The sequence below is a fragment of the Peromyscus eremicus genome, chromosome 15, assembly GCF_949786415.1.
Source record: "Peromyscus eremicus chromosome 15, PerEre_H2_v1, whole genome shotgun sequence".
Lineage (NCBI taxonomy): Eukaryota > Metazoa > Chordata > Mammalia > Rodentia > Cricetidae > Peromyscus > Peromyscus eremicus.
This window is the reverse complement of record NC_081431.1, coordinates 13,722,592-13,743,033: the sequence shown is the minus strand read 5'-3', so window position 1 is coordinate 13,743,033 and position 20,442 is coordinate 13,722,592. Positions and strand designations below refer to the sequence as shown.

Here is a 20,442-nt window from a genome sequence, read left to right as displayed (position 1 = left end):
TCAAGGTATGCTGAGAAAATGTAAGATATAAGGAACACATAGCATTCACCTCAAAATGAAAGGCAGATAGATCATCACATATTCCCTTTGTGTTATGTACTATTCCTGACTTGGATGAAATCTTAAAGAACAGTGACATGACGTGTAAACTGTAAACAGTGAAGCTTTGGGCTTCATGAGGTGCGAACTGTACACCCAGTATCATCACTTGAGTTTGGAATTAACATATTACTTTAGAAGATCATCTAAGTGTCACAAACAAGAAACATGTATATACTGAAATTTTATTTCAATCGCACAAATGAAGTTAGCGTGTAAGAAATTTAAATGAAACAGTTATGGTAAAAACAGCAGAGAACTGAAAAACCTAAATAGGAAATACACCTGCAGCATGAGGAGTCAACATTCAATGTTTCATCTTTAGTTCTGATTGACACATTATGCTTGTAAGTTTTGAACAAACTTTGAGATCATGACGACTATTCTTTAGAGATTTCAGCACCAGCACTAAGGTTTGTACATTCAGGTTGTTTGCTATTGACTTGCTAGCCATTTACAGGGTGTGTTGTAGAGCTGTCGCAGGTCAGATCACAGTGTTGAGGAGAGCAGTGCCTTCCTGTAGTTAGAAAGGATCCCTAAACTGTACTCAGCTGAAGACATTCAACACACAAAAGCAAAACCCACCATCATACTATGGTTCCAAGGAACAGTTCTGGGAAAATAACCTAAGCTTCGGTTTCCCATTTTAATCACTGAAATCTCTAACAATGACAAGACTGTCATGTATGACAGTGAACATACAGAATAGTCCAATTACGCTTCTAGGAAAGAACACATTTAGCCATGTGGGATAATGTAATATCATGGAGGATATAGCATGAGTCAACACTGGTTCTTTTTTTTTTTTTTTTTATCATTTTACACAGACATTGTGTTAAATATTAGACCAAGGCACAAAACGTTTAGTGCATAAACCAGTTTCTTTTAGGACTTAGCATCTGACTTTAGTATTCTGTCTCACTTTGGACCACTGATACCCAGTACTCTACCTATTACAGACTATTTAACTTCAGCAACAAAATCAAAAGTGATGTTTGATCAGATCTGTAAGGGATGCACACATTTACATTATCAAAGGAGCGCATAATCAGAAGTTCAACAGTAAAATGCAATGACTATTTCTTTGAGAGAACAACTTATGCATCTTTAATGCCTTTTAACTGCATCTTTAATGCCTTTACTATTACTGCATGACAATAGAGAATGGGTAGAAAAAGAGCTGTGTATTTGAACTATGGTAGCTCATCCCTCACAGTTTAATCTAAAAATGAAGTTTCTACAGAAACAAACTCTTAACAAGGAAAAAAAAAAATCCTCATTCAACTTCTCGGTAGTGTGATGACTGCAAATTGTAGTGTTTAGAAAACTACGCTGTCATCAAGCTTTGTTTTAAAACTGAGACGTACGAAATCTAGAAAGCAAAAGAAAGTGGATTATTTCCCCCATTTTTTTTTTTAACGTTTTGATAACCAAAGCAAGTATGGCACATTAACAACTCAAGCATAAATCATGATGGAGAGCCTGGAGAATTTTTGATTTCCTAGATTTTCCAAAAAGCTAACATTACAACAAATAGAATTTCTCCCTTATTTTAATCTTGCCAATTATAACATAAAGGGGTGGAACACATCCAACAATCTCAATCTCTCTCCTCTCCTCTTCTCTCTCTCTCTCTCTCTCTCTCTCTCTCTCTCTCTCTCTCTCTCTCTCTCTCTCTCTCTCAGGGTCTAAGTATCACTTCAGTTTTATGAAAAGAAAACTGCAGAACTCCCCACTGGTTTCCCTTTATCTGGTGACTTCTGTGACCCCAACTGCTGCCATCATTGATATTTCCTGTATTTTAGCACAACCAAGGTCAAGAGCAGCGTCCAATCAGGAGCATGCACCCAAACACCTGCAACACTGCAGGGACCTGGTGAGAGCAACTGCCAAATTCAGTGATCAAACTTTGGAGATCCACAGTGAGATGTAATTCATGTGAAGCTCAGAATCATGCTTCAGACCATTGGAATTGCTGGTTAAAATACAAAGAGCTGAAGACATGATGTAAAAGATTAAGTACTTGGTTTTGTTAACATGTTTATCGACTAAAGTCACAAAATATTTCTCATAATTCATGCAGATAATTGAGAAAAAAATAGTGCAGAATTAACTTTAAATAAAAAATTATTCCTCCCCTTCCTCCCACTTCCCTATATTCTACAAAATATTTTCCCCTGGGACTAGGCCTTGAAAAGGCCACTACATATTAGTGTGACATGCATTATTGTCTGTAATTAAAAAAGCTAACTTTGTGGTGATTGTAATTACATTATAAAAATGTCCGCATGCATAAGTCTAAAAAAGGTTGAAAACCTACAGGAAATCTATAATAGAATGTTTTACATTTGACCACTGTTTGTATATAGAAGTCATAGATTTGGTAAAGCATTGTAACAATTTAGGAAGGCATCTAAATATTTAAATTCTGGACGGATTTTGTTTTAAACTACAAAATTGCATGAAGGCTAACCCGAGAGACTTCCTATCATTCTAAATTCCTCAAGTGGGACTAAACATTTTAGGACCTTTCTTATAAATACCACCCTTTGAAAGCACATACAATTCCATTTGTTCCATATTTTATGATCTTAACTATTCACGGAATATCAAATATGATAGGAAGACAAACCTGAGAGAAACATTTACAATGCAACAGCAGAACTTGCTAAATTAAATTCTTCATCAGCGCCCCCTAAAAAAACCTCCTAAGCCTTTATCTTTATTTTAGCAATGGATTGTGGAAAACGTGCAGTTTCATCTAGACATGAAAATACTTCTTGCCTGATGGGTTTAGTACTGCTAGGGAATTCAAACAATTCTTCATCCTGCGGTAAAGGTCAGAACAGGAGCAGCACGCCGGGAGGGAGCAGCTGGTTGCCAGGGTCGCTATGTCTGAAGGCTTTCAGAGGTTGGCGCTTTTTCCCTCCTGACTGTATCCATTTTCTTCTTACAGCTTAAAAATCGTAGGGGGTTGTTAACAGTTGTTTGTAGGAATTCTTGTTTTTCTCCAGATTCAAGTCCTGTCTCTCTTAGTTCGCTTCTCTATGCAGTATTCGACTTGCTCAGTTCCTGCCTGATTGCTGTAACAGGGAAGGAAGGACTTTCAATGTCAGTATTCCAGGAAGGAGATACAGATGAATGACTCATTCCTAAGAAATCTGAAGGGTTGTGTTCAAACTTGGTCATAAAAAGATACAAAATTTACATCTCCATTGTATACATCTTTTATATCACAAAGATTCCAATCACATGTGATTATATTTGCGTACCCCAGGCACAGACTCTGGTTCTGTGGGCTCCAAAACAAGGGGTGTACAGTGGAATGGATGAGTCAAGGTGTCTTAGAGAAAAATCTGCCTGACCGGTCCCCACCACATACTACACTTGACACTTAGAAATCTTGTTTATCTTCATTTTTACAAATAACCCCCATTCTAGGAGGACAGCACCTCCGCAACAACCTGAGCCAAGGCTAGCCCCTCCGGAAGAGCAGTGTGAAGAGAGCCGCGGGCCTGGTACTTACCATCAATAAGCTCTTCCTTCAGCTTCGCTAATTCTTTTCTCATTTCATCTAAAATGTCCTAAAGAGCCAAGAGAAAACACCAGGAAACAAACCACAGATGAAGGCACAGCTAAGCAGTTTCCTGTTCAGACAAAAACTTAAGAATATCTAGAAATAGAGGTCTTTTGTGTGTCTGTACATGACCAGAGAACAGTCTCGGGTATTAGTCTACAAGTGCAGGTTGTCATCTGTCTGTCCATGTGTGTGTCCTCCCTCCCACCTTTCTGAGACAATCTTTTTACTTGCCTGGAACTCACCAAGTAGGACAGGCTAGCTGGCCAGTGAACCGAGGACATTGCACACCAACGTGCCCGGCTTTTTCATGTGTGTCCAGGGATCAAACTCAAATCCCCATCTGTGCGCTTGCTCCCAAGGGAGCACTTCTCTCCCAAGGGTCCCTCCACCCCATGGCTTCTGATTCCACAGTTTCAATTCTATTTCCTAGAAGACTAGCCTTAGTAAATTCTGTTTAAACATTTCTTCCTTACCCATCTTTGCTTCTTCTGGCCTAATAAGATATAAAATGGCCAGTTCTGTCATTCAGAGAAGTATCACTCAGACAGCTGTGAGACCCAATCCTCTGGCAGCCATCTAAGAGGTGATGTATTGATGAGGAAGATGTCACTGGACAACCACCTCTTGGCAGATCTGTCACTACATCTGAAGTATGGCAATTTCTTAGGAATCACCACAGCTTGCCAAGTCCCACTTCAAGTACCTAACAGAGGAGGCAGCAGCCACACATAGCTGCTGAGCTCTTGAAGTTAGTCTGAAATGAGACGGACTCTAAGTGTAAAGCATCTGCCATATTTCAGACTCAGTATTAAGAAAACAATGTGGAGGCTGGCTCTTGAAGAAGACCCAGGTTTGGTTCCAACTCACATGGCTGCTCACAACCCTTTGTAACTCTAATTCTAGGGGAGCCGATGATGCCCCCCTCTGACCTCTGAGAGAGGAAATAATTCATTAAATGAAAAATTTAACGAAACAATTCAGTAAAACGTCAAAACATTGTGCGTATACTGAATTCATTTTTAATATATTCAAGGTTAAATAAAATACTTAAATTATTTTTGTTCATTTTAAACAGATTTCATTGTTTTTTTATTTTCCACATATGAGTATTTTGCCTGCATATATATACATGTGTGCCTGATGCCTGAACAGGCCAAAAGACAGCATCAGATCCTCTGAAACTGTATGATTTTTAAGAGAACACGTGGGTATTCAGAAGTGGATCTGGGCCTCTGCAATAGCAGCAAATGCTCCTAACTACTGAACCACTTCTCCAGCCTCACCCTATTCCATTTTTTATGTGGCTGCCATTTCGTGTGTGTGTGTGTGTGTGTGTGTGTGTGTGTGTGTGTGTGTGTGTGTGTGTATGTAGATGTATGTATGTATGTATGTATGTATGTATGTATATATGATGCTCTGTGTCTCCATCAAGAATTTACATTAAAAGTTAAAAGAGAATGAAAAAGAGCCACAATTTTCATATGTGAAAAACAACAGCTATCTTTGGAAGGGATCAATTCCTCTTAAATTATGTGTTATACTGTACACTTCAGGAAAATTTTAAATTATCTCTTAAAGTTCATTAAAGAAAAAGCTTTCCGTGTACAAATGAGGTTGATGACTATCAACTTGTTAAAATCCTTTATTTTTGCACCAATCTATTTTTATAAATCACTTCAAACTGCTGGAGTCAAAAGCTGGAGATCTGTTTTTGCCAAACTGCTTCTTAGAAATCCTAAGTATGCAAGAGCATCCATTTCCCATACATTCTTGCCAAAATCAAATTTGTTCAGATTTGTTTGGTCAAGTTTTGCCAATATGGTTAAGAGGAAGGTGGAAGCCCACTGTTACGGTAATTGCAAGCCTTATCCTTACATCTCAGCTTTTATTACACTACCACTCCATGTCCCCTTCACTGCTGCTGGAAGTTAAAGGGAGCTCACGGAACCAGAATGGAATCAAGATGGCCACGTTAATTTGTCTACAGTATCTGTTACTGTGTGATCTTTCAGAGTACTCTCAGGATCCATGTAGAACATATGTGCGCAAGGTCCCTTGTTCCCTTTTAGGACAGAAAGATTAGAGGAAGCTACCCCGAGTACCCACCTGCTTCAGTCTGTCATAGTCGAGTCCTTCTGTCTGGACTCCATTGGCACTGGGCTGTGACGAAGGTGTAGATTTGGGTCTGTACAAAAGAAATTTCCAGGACAGATAAATTACATTTACAACATTTAATGAGTTTGCAAGTAACTGTAAACTTGCCACCCCAATGCCAGATTTAAATTAACTTCTTAAACCTATTTTGCTAAAAAGTTAATTGTCAAAATTGTAGGACTGATTAGAACAGGAAGCAGAAAATGTCTTTCACTTTTCTCACTTGCATCATCTATTTGAAAAAGAAGGAAAGGGTGACAGTATGGTGAAGCTCCTTTAAGAGAACAGAAGACAGCACCCCCTTGGACCAGGTAACACACAGCATGCTGACCATGGACATGACAAAAGAGATCAGTTGAAACTCCCAAGGCCTATATAACGCAGTCAGTTTGGCTTTTGAAACTTTATATTATGCATTAAATATCAAGCAAATCAATAAAGGGAAAGCTCTAATATCTAGAATATTTTATTTAACACAGATCAGTTTATAAGTTCTGAGCCTCAGTTTGTAGGAGAAAAATAATTTATTTTTGTTAAGCCTAATTTCTTTGTCTATTTGCTTCCTTTTTAAGCATTAGAACAAAACCGCTGGAAGCTGACTATTAGGTTAGAAGCACGCTCTCTACCCAACTGGCGCTATCTTCCCATAAAGTGCATACATTTACTTTGTTTTGAAAAGGAAGAAAGAAAACAGAAAAATAAAAACTGGAAAGTTCTAAGATAGAAGCTGTCAGTTACAACTGCACTTTCAAAAGTTTAGCTTTTATTAAAAATTTTAACACAGTAAAATAAGTGTTATGTATAAATTAGGCATATTTGGAATTAGGCATATTTCAAACATAAGTTCCAACATGAAATAAACCAGTCATGGCTCCCTCTCCAACCATGGAAATAAGAGAAACTCCTCAGAGGGAGCCTGGAGCTTCAGTCATGCATGTCTTCATTTTCTGGTTTAGAACAGTAACCATTCTACAAACCGTTAGTAAATCACATATTTCAATTTTGCAGAGTACCAATGTTAGCAAATTATCTGAATTAAGACCCAACACATGTAACTTGCTATAAAGTTATATTTCATAATTCCTAAGATGAAACACTTCAAACCAAAAGGCATTGTTCATAGAGATGAAATACTTAATTTGCTTTAGTTTCAAAACTGCTTAAAAAGCTTATTATGAAACAAAAACAAGAAACTCAATTTTAACTTATTGGGTATCTGCTTCAACAGTAACTTCCAGAAATTTGTTTAGTAAGTACTGAGGATTTATAGAAAGCTGCTTCTCCTCTTATGAAGATACATCTTTTTTTGTTGAAGACCCTACTTAATTCTAAAGTCTTAAGATCTAAGACCCACAGCAAAATATCCAGTGTTCTGTGTATAGTAAATATTCTTGAGGGTTGGCACACTGCATTTTATACACCCAGGGTTATTTATCTCTGCTTTCAAGAATTAAATTATTAATTAATCTGCATTTACCTTTCCCATTTAAGATAATTAGTTACTTTTCTCTAAGATATACTATAATGACTATTTTTGAAATTCCAACAAACGGGTACAACCTGCTACTTAACTGAGAAATATGCTGTATCATATAAACACATCTGCATTTATTAAACAATTTAGAATGTTAATTAATAAACAACTGTGCAAACATGCAACTTTAAAAAAATTTTATTCATGCTAACATGCAATCCATCACCACCACCTCCACCACCACCACCACTACCACCACGAGAATTAACTCAAGGGGGAGAACTTTTCATACTGAAGGAAAGGAGTAATCACCACTTTTTAAAAAATTTTTTTATTTTAAAGAAACATTATCCGGGCACTAGGTGTGACAGTAAGGTCTCTTAGAGGACTTTGTTGTTAGGTACTGTTTTTCTCTATGTTCTAGCAGATTTTCCTAATAAATATTTGTTAAGACAATTCGCCTTCCTCAAAGAAACAAAAAGGCTGGACTGTAAAATGAACATTTATGGAAAATTAACTGGTTGATAAATAAATCTGCCAAATTTTGATTGCCAGTGGTATAAAAGTAACTTTAGCAAATAAGAATTTGATCAGAGTCCAATTACAGAACTCCTTACTGACAGATATCCTCTCTATGTATTACTTAATTCATGTGTTCAGTAGACCTGATGAACATTTTAAAATATAAATGTATAACATTAATGTATTTTTTTCTTTTGAGATAGGGTCTCTCTATGTAGCCCTGGATGTCCTGGAACTCTCTGTCAGTGGCTCTTAATCTTCCTAATACTGGGACCCTTCAATACAGTTCCCTCATGTTTTGGTGACCCCCCAACCATAAAATTATTTTCATTACGGCTAGGTGTGATGGCACATGCCTTTAATCCTAGCACTAGGGAGGCAGAGAGGCACTCAGATCTCTGTGAGTTCGAGGCCAGCCTGGTCTACATAATGAATTCTAGGACAGTCAGGGCTATATAGTGAGACCTTGTCTCAAAAAAAAAAAAAAAATGATTGCTTATTCATGACTGTAATTTGGCTACTGTTATGAATCGTAATGTAAATATCTGATGTGCAGGGTATCTGATATGTGACCCCTGTAATAGGGGTCATTTTACCCCCCAGAGGGGTCGTGAGCCACAGGTTGAGAAACATTGCTCTACGTAGATCAGGCTGGCCTCAAACAGAGATCCTCCTCTCTCTGCCTCCAGAGTGCTGGGATTAAAGGTGTAAACCACTGTGCTTGGCATATATTAAAGTATGTCTTTTTTTTTCTTTTCTTTTCTCTCTTTCTTTTTTTTCTTTTTCTTTTTCTTTTTTTGGATATAGGGTTTCTCTGTCCTGGAACTCACTCTGTAGACCAGGCTGGCCTCAAATCCAGAGATCCACCTGTCTCTGCCTCCCAAGTACTGGGATTAAAGGCATGTACTACCAAACCCAGCTATAAATGTATTTCTAATAAAATGCACATATTTCAGTTGTTTATTTATTCACTCATTTATCTGAGACAAGGTCTCATTACATAGTCCAGGGTACCCTTAATTTATAGCTCTGCCTCAGTATCCCAAGTGCCAAGATTATAGGCATATAATACCATGCCCCTCTCTGTATCTGTTGCTTTTAAATTATGGGTTTTTATTATAACTGATAACAAAACATGAGGGCTTATTAGATGTTTAAATATGTGTTTTTTCCTTAACTTTAGCAAACTGTTACCTAGACAACTACCTATAAAATAACTATACTGCAATATTTAACTTCCTATTCCATCAAATTAATTCTACAAACTGCTGAAAAGCATCTACAGACTTTTAATTGTTGTCCTTTTTCAACTAAGAAAGAAGCAGATCCTGCCCCTCCCTTTGGGAGGTGGTGGAGGGCAGTGCTGGAGACGCTGAACCCTTATGCGTGCTAAGGACGTGACCACTGAGCCCTACTCCCAGACTTGTGTCTTTAATATTCTGAGGTTTGGGGGTTTGTTTGTTTGTTTTCCCCATTAAAGAAAATCTTAGGGCTCATCTAGAAACAATGTGCTCAAGATGCTAGGTACCAAATTATTACAGACACCCTCTTTCCTACATCGAGGTAGCAGTTTCATCTACGGTACAATACTGTCCTGTGTTCTAGCAAAACCAGCAGAGGGTCTTTGATTCCATTCTTTAAAATCCTTGTCATATAATCATGAAGAAAGCGGCCTTCAAAGGGAAATGCTTAAGCCACCAACACCATAAGATCATCTGACTTCTATCATTTGTGTTCATCTGAATTCAACTATCAAGCAATAGCAGGGTTCTATATTAAATGTTCAAACTACAGTTAAATAAGAAACTCATCCTCCTAATGTCTCCCTTGTGGTGATTACCAATCCAGGTAGAAAAAGCTCAGCCCTACCCTGGACATGTTATTGAAAAGTCTGAAATCACAAAGTCACAGCAGGATGATACCTGTGTAATGAATCATAGGACCTGTTGTCAAAAACAATCTGATTTTTCCTTGGAGAATCCCGTCTATGAAGGGGAAAAACCATTTAAAGGGTATACAATAGGACTTTAAAAGATAATTCCCACGATGCTACTGATTTATAGGCTTTTAGTTATAGCAAGCAAAACAAAAATAAAAAGTGTTAATTATCTTTAAAATATCGATTTTACTAAATTGTAAATTTTGATACCAATTTACATGACACAATGGCTACTCTTGTAGGCTGCAGCTACCTACTTACCAAGGATCAAAACACAAGCAAAGACATCCCTATTCAGTAAATATCAAAGCAATAGACTTAAAAATATCCGTAGCTTGATACATACAAAACTAACTAATCTCGGGCACGTAAAGAACATTTCCTCCCATCATGAATATAAAGTCAGTAGATTTTTAATGAAAACCATAGGAACATTCCAATATTAGATATCATTCATCTCAATGTATTTTTACCACAACACTCTTACCTACAGTTAACTCAGAAACAAGTCAGTCCTATTTGTTTATGGACACTATCTTGCTTTGTTTTTGGAGACAGGATTTCACGTAGGCCAGGCTGACCTCAAATTTAGTAAGTTGATGAATATAACCTTGAACTTACTTCTGTCTCACCCCCAACCCCATACACCTCAGTGGATTGTAAGAATATGCTACCATGTCCAGTTCATGCAGTGTTGACACTGAACTCAGGCCTCTGAGCATATTAGGTGTGCATTCTGACAACTGAAAGGGAGAGAGAGAGAGAGAGAGAGAGAGAGAGAGGGAGGGAGGGGGGGGGGAGGTGTGTGTGTGTGTGTGTGTGTGTGTGTGTGTGGTGTGTTTAGGCCAGAGGTTGATGACAGGTGTTTTTCTCAACTGCTCTCTCCATTTTACTTTTTTGGAAACAGGGGCTCTTGACTGGTCAGCAAACCTATCTTTTCTAATTTGACTATGATTAAAAATGTTGGCTTGGGGTATTTATTACTTTTTGATTGATTTGATTTTTTAAGACAGGGTCTCACTATGTAGTCTTACCTGGCCTGGAACTTACTATGTAGTCTAGTTTGGCCTCAAACTCAGAGATCTGCTTGCCTCTGTCTCATGGATGTTGGGATTAAAAAGTGTGCACCACCACACCTAAATTATTTATTTTTTGAATTACATGCAAACGGGTGTTTTGTCTACACGTATGTCTACATGTGCATGCAGTGCCTTCACAGGCCAGAAAACAGCATTGGATCTCCAGGAAATGGAGTTACAGACAGTTGCTGGCTACCATGTGGGTGGCTAGGACTTGAACCTGGGTCTAGTAGAGCAACCACTGGGCTACCTCTCCAGCCCACAATTACAGGTTTCAACTGAGATACAACAAATATGTACCTTTTTTTTTGCTCTCTTACATTATTTGTAATCCTTAGCTGAATTTCAATATAAAACATAAAAGTTTCTTCTAAAATTATATTTTAAAAACTATGTAGAGACTAATGGGGGCATTATTGGTCAATGCTCTATCAAATTTTCATTATTGTTCAATGTTTAATTTTTCTGGGGCAGTAATTCTATTTTGGTTATGTTGGAGATGCCCTAGGTTCTTTGGGAGGTTGTCAAAAATATTTAGGTTAAAACACCATTTACTTGCAAGTTTCTTTCAAACTATTAAGAGAAAAAATTATGGATGCAAAGACATAAGACATGTAAGTCTGTTAAATTTGGGTGATAGTTGCATTTTAATATTTGCTGCACTATTTTTTTTAATTTGAATAAAAAAAACAAGTTGAAAGGGATAAAAATATCCTAAAATATCAAAAAATCTGATTAACAAATGTGTCAGCAGAATTTATCAGATAATCAGGAGTAGCAAAAATATGAATTCAGTAGTTGTTCAGTATATGGTGCTTTTATGTTTTCCTTTGTACAACTAAAAACTTTCTATGAGAACATGTATTAACTTCTCTGTAGACACATATGTAATATAAAACTGAGAACAAGTCCATACCTGGAGATGACAGGAGACTTACTGCCATTCATTGTGTTCGTTCTTTCCCAAGGTTTTCTGGTCGGTTCTTCACAAACAAGAAACAAGTGTTACTAAACACACCTCAGACCCTTCCAGAACCATTGCAAAACAAGACACGGAAGAGCTATCATTCTATGCACACAGTAGTAATACATATACAAAATTTAAATTCTGAACAGTGAGGACTCTAAATTGTATGATTTTAAAACTTAAAACAGAAATTCAGGAGGTAGAGGCAGGAAGAGCTCTGAGTCTGAGGCTAGCCTGGTCTTCAGCGAGTTCCAAGCAGCCAAGACTACATAGTGAGACCTTGTCTAAAAAAATCAAATCAAAGCAAAACAAATAAAACAAAACAAAAAAAAAAGTGAGAAGAAATGAGTAAGTTTCCTTAAAACCCCTTATATAAAATCTAAATAACCCAAATGATAGTGGTGATAAACATGATACAGAGAGGATGCCTTTAACTGATCAGCACAGTTTACACTAGAATCCAACATTTCACATACATTCAAACAGCTCTCGGGAATCAGTCAATTCTAGGGACTTAGGAGACACGGAATGGACACGGGCTTTGAATGTGATTTTTCTAAATTGGCCGATTCACTGATGCTGTGTCACTTGATAAAATCAAAAGTGAAACTTTGTCACAGAGGAAAAGCATTTGAGTCACATTCAAATCAAGTTTATCTATGAGTCATGTTCCCACTACATACTTTTATATAAGAAACTTGGTTTCATCTTCTACTGTCTCCCTTCAAGTGGCTTCTGTACATCTTCACTCAGAAGGAAGCTTTATAGTCCCTTCGAACTGTATGCAAACTAAATCTAAACTCCCTTGAAGCCCTGCTTTGGGCTCTGAATTGCTGGTACCAAGGCATCTTGGGAAGAACCTTCAAGTTGCCACTCATCTCCCTGTACTCTATCATCATTTAATTCTTCCTTTGGTATGGAAACAGCTAAGGCATTCTGTCAATGAACACATGAACGGCAAGTTCCAGAGTTAGTAAAGGAACATCAAAAAACCAGAGAGGGCCAAGATGGAGTAAGAAATACATCAAACACACTAATCCAAGAAATAGAGGATGGAACACATACCAGGAAGGGGGGAACACCACCAAGACACTGTTGAGACACTGTTATCACAGAAGAAGCAGGTAGAAGGGTGGGAGTGACTAGAAAGTTTTAAGATTCAGCACCAACATCTCCTTAACAGATGAGTGAGGCCCTTCTTCAACTAGGGAGAAGCCCCGTTAATCTCTTCTTGTTCACCTGTGTTGTTGTTTGAGACAGTCCCTCACTGTAGTTCAAGGTGACCTGGGATTACACACACAGTCCAGGCTGGTCTCAAACTTGTGACAATCCTCCTGCCTGTTTGCCAAATGCTGGAAGTGCAGTGCAGGTAAGCATTATCATGCCTGGTTACTGTGACCCTTTTAATCTTTTGTTGTTGTTGTTGTTGTTTCTGAAACAGAGTTTCTCTGTGTAACAGTCCTAGCTGTCCTGAACTCTTTCTACACACCAGGCTGGCCTCAAAATCAGACATCTGCCTGCCTCTGCCTCCGAGTGCTGGGATTAAAGGGCCGTGCCATCACTGCTTGGCTACAATGTCAATTTTAACAATTGAATGAAACAATGAAAAAGGAGCTCTAACCATTTCTAAATGAAATCCTGATCTCATATATGTGGATTACAAACAACTGAAATTCTTATGAAGATAATATACCAAGCCCCATTTAGAGAAAAACCAAGGTGGACTGTGGGAAACTAGTTCATGGAGTCACAGTGTTAATGACGGGAGTAAGTCAATTCAACGTCAAAAGGATTTTTTTTTTTGGAGTGGGAAAATGAGCCAAGAGGAAAACCCACTACTGCCATTTTCCTACACCAGTATACTTTCTAACTATATACTAAATACTTTTCTTTATATCTACAGATAAATACAGCTGTCACCTTTTTCTTCCAACAGATGGAAACTATTACAAGGATCCACAACCGTGCAGAGAATAAGGGACTGACTTGTGTGGTGCCAAGCCCAGCTAATACATCTGCTCTACAACACCTATCTCTAAAGTTCAGCAAAGTCACAGCTGAGAGGGTGAGAGGCTTAAAGAGCCAGCGGACCAGGCCTGATGCTGATAGGATCCTCCAGACATGACAGGGAAGCTGTATCCAGGACATCTCAGCAACAAGACCAGCACAGTGACAACACCAGCTGACATGCCAACACAGACAGGTAATTCCACATGGCCAAACCCCCAAAGAACTACACGTAGTCAATGGCTGCACAGAAAAGGAGAGTTTGTTTCCCTAATTGAGAATGATTTGAAATATATTATTTTTTTTAAAGATTTATTTATTTAGTACACAGCATGTATGACTGCTGGCCAGAAGAGGGCACCAGATCTCATTATAGATGGTTGTGAGCCACCATGTGGTTGCTGGGAATTGAACTCAGGACCTCTGGAAGAGCAGTCAGTGCTCTTAACCTCTGAGCCATCTCTCCAGCCCTTGAAATATATTATAATGCTGCCTAATATGTGCATTTCATTTCTTCTTCTAAGAACTGTGGTGGTATTGTGTTCCCCAAAATATTGTGCACCCTAATAAACTTATCTGGGGTCAGAACAGAACAGCCGCTAGATATAGAGGTGAGAAAATTGTGGCACACACGCCTTTAATCCTATCACTTGGGAGGCAGAGATCCGTCTGGATCTCTGTGAGTTCAAGGCCACACTAGAAACAGCCAAGCATGGTGACACATGCCTTTAATCCCAGGAAGTGATGGCACGAAGCAGAAAGGTATATAAGGAGTGAAAACCAGGAACTAGAAGCTTTTAGCCTGGTTAAGCTTTTAGGCTTTTGAGCACCAGTTCAGCTGAGATTCATTCTGGATGAGGACTCAGAAGCTTCCAGTCTGAGGAAACAGGATCAGCTGAGGAATTGGTGAGATGAGGTGGCTGTGGCTTGTTCTGCTTCTCTGATCTTCCAGCATTCACCCCAATACCCAGCTTCAGGTTTGTTTTTATTAATAAGAACTTTTAAGGTTCGTGCTACAAAGAACTGTTTAAAATAGTTCCCTGTAATGAATAACCTCATGTCTATAACACAAAGAACACACATACACACACATTATGATATTTGCCAAGACAGCATGAGCAAAAATGTTGGTTTTAACAGATTTCACAGTATCAGGAAGAAAAGCATTGATTTCTGAGATCACAGAAGGCAGGAAAAAGGTCACTGCCTTCAATTATACATAAAGCACTTTAACGTTTTTGGTAAGCAAGCAGTCACTTGGTCCAAACATGGGAAAAGAGACTTTTTTTAATTGGACAGTATTAGCATTTAGGGAGTGTTCTCCTGAACTTACCAGGTGTACTTGTTGAAGAGGCCTTAGAAGTTACAGGCTCTGAATCTTCCTAAATAAATATACAGAAATAGTCACACTAATATCACATTACCAGAGATACTATTCTGTGCAGCTAGGTTTACAAGCTCTCCTCCCATGGTCTTTCTGCCATCTACCTCGTTTTCCTTACACTCTGGCTCACACTGCTTCCTTCTCTTTCTGTCTTCTCCCTACCGTCTTCACAAAGCTCCTTCTCTGGTAAGTTCTGAGAACCTGTACTAGCCAATGCTAGGAACCTGATACAAGACGGATTTGAGGAATGTTATGAAAAGAGGCCAGATGGCCTAGAGAAAACAATTACGGCTGTGTTGAGTACCAGCATAGGAACAGTTAAGAGAAGTTCACCCAGCTGAAATGTGGAGGAGGACATGGAGGGTAAGGGGCATAGCTAATAAACACAGGGTTCTTAAGGGTGACATATAAACTATTGATTTAATATAACTCTTTACTCTTACATTAGCACAAAGAAATTGAGACACTTAACAGATTAGAAAACTCGTAAGAATTGATTCACTCACTTAAAGGTGGGCGTTAAGAACAGAAGTAACTTTGTATGTTTGAATTTCAGTACTTTCCCCATAACTCTCCATATTCAACTCAATTCGCTAAGAATGAGATTATAATTTTATACATAACACTCAAGGCATTTTTAATACTTGTCTAGTTAGAAATGAGATAAGCAGACAAGCTCAAGTGAATTAAGTTCAGACTAAATCATCTTCACACAAGTGTTTCAATAAGGTGGGCTGGAGTCCCGTATCACAAGGTACAGACATTTTATGTTCACTTACACTTCTGTCTTCTTTTTGTTCTGTTTCTATGGTTGACCCTTTTTCAGCAATTCTTCTCCTGGAAAGGCAAATTGATGAGAAATTTTTATGTCACCTACCTATCTTTGTCTGCCTGCCTGCCTGTCTGTCTGTCTACTCTTGTTCTAAGAACGAAGAGGACAAAATCATCAAAGTGTCCTTGACCCACTACAGTCATGTGTCTCACCTCCTGGCCAGCAGGGCACTCATCTCCTCCATTAAGCCGCTACCCCCTAGAGGAAGGGGTCCATTCCCACGACCAGCATCTGTTTTGGATGAGGCCAAGTTCACACCCACAGTACTCCCTCCACTTGGGAAAGAGCCATCCTCCACCTTAGTGAGAACACACACATAATAATTTCCTATGTAGATAATAATGTTTACTAACATATTCAAAACAGAGGAACATATCATTATTGATTTAAAAAATATATATATTTTTTTTAAATTTGAAGACCCAATTGAGTGAATAACGTTGACTTTATGTATCAATGGGAATTCTATTAAAGTTAAGACCGCCGACAATGGGAAAACAGTATTGCCTTTCCATATGATACATTGAAAAAGACACAATCCTGATGGCATTTTTTTTACCCTCATCCCAAATATATAATCTGAATCCAATACTAAGGGGGAAATATAATAAACTAAACTCAAAGATAATTTTAAAAAATAACTTTCAGTGATTTTAAAAGGTAATAAAGATTGAGGAACTGTCACAGATTAAAGTAAGAGACATTACAATTAAATTTAACAAATGATTTTGAACTAGAAAAAAAATATGCCATAAAAATTATTAGCTATCCCTCTCCAAATTCACACTGAGATAGAAAAATCAGAACATGGTATTTATGACTTACTCTCAAACCATTTAGAGACGAGACTGTGTGGGGTAAACAAGATATATGCCAAGAAAACGAGACAAATGGTAGTGAAATGTTAAGTCAACCTAGAGACGATGGGGTCACAGAAACTCTTCACACTAACTACCCTTACACCTCTTCACACTAACTACCCTTACACCTCTTCACACTAACTACCCTTACACCTCTTCACACTAACAGAAACTCTTCACACTAACTACCCTTACACCTCTTCTTAAATTTACAATTATGTTGGTTTTTAACCAATAAAGTTAATAACGGATTCATATCAGCATAATACAATAATTTCACTATTTTAGACACACATTTAAAGTTTGGTAATTTACCCGAGACACTTTCCTAAGTTTTGCTCCCGCAATTGCAGCTGCAAGTCCAGTTAACGGGCGATTGTCTTCTGACATGGATCCAGAGAAAATTCCAGATGCAGGGAGAGGAGGGGCAGGAGGTGGCGGAGGAGGAGGAGGAACTTGATTAGGAAGAGGGGGTGGGGGAGGAGGTGGAGGAGGCCCAGTAGATGGCAGTGGAGGTGGTGGAGGTGGTCCAGGCGGGGGAGGAAGTGCTGAGGCATAGGTAGGGCCTGTTGGGAGGGGTGGGGGTGGTGGAGGTGCAGGTGGTCCCAAGACAAGGCCTGAGAGGAAGAAAAGTCAACACAGCCGTCAACAACAGAGCTAAATCACTGTATTTTATAGGAGCAGATATACAGAATGACATTCTATAGTAAGCTGACTCAGACACTGCACATAAGAGATTAATTTATCATAATACTTAAAGTCTAGACTAGTTTTTAACAAAAGAGACAAGAATTGAAAGCCAAAGTGTATACACAACCATTTAGTATTTGACCCTTAGTAACAGAACCAATGAGACCCCTTCCAAGGGATTTGAAAACTAATGCTTACATTATTTTAGAAAAGTATGCAGTGTTCAATGTTTTACACACACACACACACACACACACACACACACACACACACACAGAGTTAGTACTGCCTAAGATAACAGACCCAAGGTAATCCATGTAAAACCTTCCATGCTGAGATAATACACTTAACTATGATGACAAAAAGATATTTGTTTACAGGTAGATGAAAACTGTAGAGAAGTGGGTCTCGGGTTTTAGTATCTTAAAGGGATTCTAGATGTAAATTTAACACATAGCCTAAGTTGAGAATCACAAAAGAAATAAAATGAACTAATATGGGGCAAAACCCCTAAAATAAGTGAGAAATAATTAATAATTTAAATATAGAGCTGTTCTAGCCCTCAATGTAGGGAATATAATTATTCAAATCTTGTAAAAAAAAAATCAGAGTAAAGAATTTACTTAGCATCAAAATACCAAATTAATGAGTATTTACTTAAGACTCAAAATCTTTGCTTCTGTAAAGACAGAGTTGAGTTGCACACTGGGTAGTCGCTGTCACTTCGGAGGCACACACAGAGAAATGAAGGGCTGAAGGTGAACTGTCCCATCCTGCAGACTGAGTTCTGAGCCACAGCAGGAAGACAGTTAGCCTTGCTGGGCTGCAGGCGCCTCTAGATCAGATGTCAATCATGACATTAAATTACACATGTTCTAATTTGATTCACCTTTTAGAAAAATCTGATCATCAAAGAGTTCATTTGAATCTAGACTGTAACACTGTTTCTATAAGCATGAATTTATTTTTAGCATCCTCACTACATCGGATACTCACAAACAACAAAAAGCAGGGCCATCATGTGTCTTCTTACAGAACTAGGTCATCTTCATGTACATCCTCCACACCTACTGCTCTATGTCCCTTTCTTGCTGCCATGCAGCAGGGCTTGTGTGTGGGGAAAACTTTCAAAGACTCTCTGGTTGCCCTTACACCACTGCTTGTAATCTGGACCATGGAATCCTCTTGGGGGCAAGCAAAAAGCCTGCCAACGCTCTCCTTCTGCCAACAGCCCAGAGGCTACCCACCCTAAAAGTCTAACACTGAGAGCTCAATACAGACGCCGCTAAAATGAGAAGGGGTCTTAGAGCCCCAGGGCAAACTCTAGGATGGTTTATCTGTGAAACAGACTCCAACTCTCCAGGAAAGGATTTAGATCTCATATTTACTGCATGGAAAATGAACTGGTCAAGTTTTCCTAGTGAAATTTAAAATAAATGTATTAGTATAGGGGCCTCTAAACATTAGAAAGCACCTTCTACAATTCTTACTTCAAAAGATCCAAAAACTTAAGTTTAATATGGTATCTCCCATACTAAATTGCTATATACAGTTAAGGCCCCAGGATTTAAAAAACAAAACCTTCAATTTTTAAAAATAAAATCAACAACAAAACCCCACGTCGTACTTTGGTATAGAGATACTCAATGATTAAAACCCTCCGATCCATTCTTCTAGGCAGTCCAAGCTGTCACTACACCCTACTCTCAAGTGGCTAGCGGTCAGCTGCAGTAGTGAAGGAAGCCTTACCCTGTGGGGTTGGCGTCTCGGCCGGCTGAGAGGCTGCCTGCTGCAAGCCTGGCTCGGAAGCAGAGGAGTCTCCCAGCTCAGGATTTAGAGGGGTCTCCACAGAGGCAGGGGCAGCTGCAGAGGGAGAAGGGAGAACACTGGGCTTGGATGAGGGAGTTGAGGCAAGAGGGGTGCCTGGAGGAGGAGAAGCCTGTGATCCACAGTGTGAGAGTGAAGAAGTGAGGGGAGGCAGCGGTGGTGGCGGTGGCGGTGGTGGCGGCGGCGGCGGTGGCGGCGGAGGCGGCGGCGGCGCTGCTGGCCCTGAGGTAGGCGGTGGAGACACTGGGTATGTTACAGAGTCCAGCAGCCCATTGGGTGCTGTTGGTGACGGAGGCATTTGGGGCACGGGAGAGGAGACACAGACGGGGAGGACAGGCCTGGGGCCGGTAGCTTTGCCAGGAGGGCTGCTAATCATTATCGGAGGAGATGGAGGGAGGGGCGAGAAATTGGAAGTAGACCAGGCACAGGACTTCGCAGCTGGAGGCTGAGAAGAGGGTGTGTTCACAGGAGAAGAAGGTCGAGAGTTTTTGTTCAGAGGACGAGGAACTGTGGCGTAATGGGGAAGAACAGGGTGGAAGGCTGAACCTAGAGATGTTGCAAAACGTGTCGCTGAGTGTCGCAGTGGTGGTGTAGGGGGTGTGGAAGTAGGTGGCAAAGCAGTCACTACAGCGTAATCAGGAGTGGCATCTGACACTGGAGCTGAGATGACTTTAGCATATGATGGAGGAGGTGCTGAAGGAGGCTGGCAACTGGAATACTCAGGAAGTGGAGCGCTATACAGGGAGCTGTCTGAAGATGGAGCTGGACAGAAGGTGGGAAGCAGCAGCAAGGACAGGATAAAAAAGGAGAGAGAAAAAGGGAGCTAGTGAAGCCACAAAACCAGCAATCAGACAAAATGTATCAACGTTGTCGACTATAGTTAGTACCAGAAAATTAGCCAAATCACTGTCTCCACTTGAGAACACTTAACTTGTAAAGAGGATGAAATAAGTTCTCTTAAATATGTGGATTAATACCCTATCTTTCATAAGAAAAGGATACTAACAGTCTTAACTTTTATTATTTAG

General features: G+C 39.2%; 1 protein-coding gene across 8 annotated transcripts in view; it reads right to left on the bottom strand.

Moving 5' to 3' along the window:
• Nucleotides 1-265: 265 nt before the first annotated feature.
• Nucleotides 266-20,442, bottom strand: part of Enah (ENAH actin regulator) — a 107,339-nt gene continuing 87,162 nt past the window's right edge. For 3 of the 8 annotated variants that reach the window (XM_059280670.1, XM_059280668.1, XM_059280667.1), the window contains exons 6-15: nt 19,337-20,176; nt 17,213-17,514; nt 16,190-16,335; nt 15,985-16,042; nt 15,155-15,203; nt 11,764-11,830; nt 9,752-9,814; nt 5,786-5,864; nt 3,626-3,683; nt 266-3,182 (exon numbers count right to left, since the gene is read on the bottom strand). In XM_059280670.1, coding sequence (XP_059136653.1) covers nt 3,145-3,182; nt 3,626-3,683; nt 5,786-5,864; nt 9,752-9,814; nt 11,764-11,830; nt 15,155-15,203; nt 15,985-16,042; nt 16,190-16,335; nt 17,213-17,514; nt 19,337-20,176 — 1,700 coding nt within the window. In that variant the 3' untranslated portion in view covers nt 266-3,144. The remainder of the gene's footprint in view (nt 3,183-3,625; nt 3,684-5,785; nt 5,865-9,751; nt 9,815-11,763; nt 11,831-15,154; nt 15,204-15,984; nt 16,043-16,189; nt 16,336-17,212; nt 17,515-19,336; nt 20,177-20,442) is intronic. The other 5 variants (XM_059280671.1, XM_059280669.1, XM_059280674.1 and 2 more) reach the window with 5 other exon arrangements.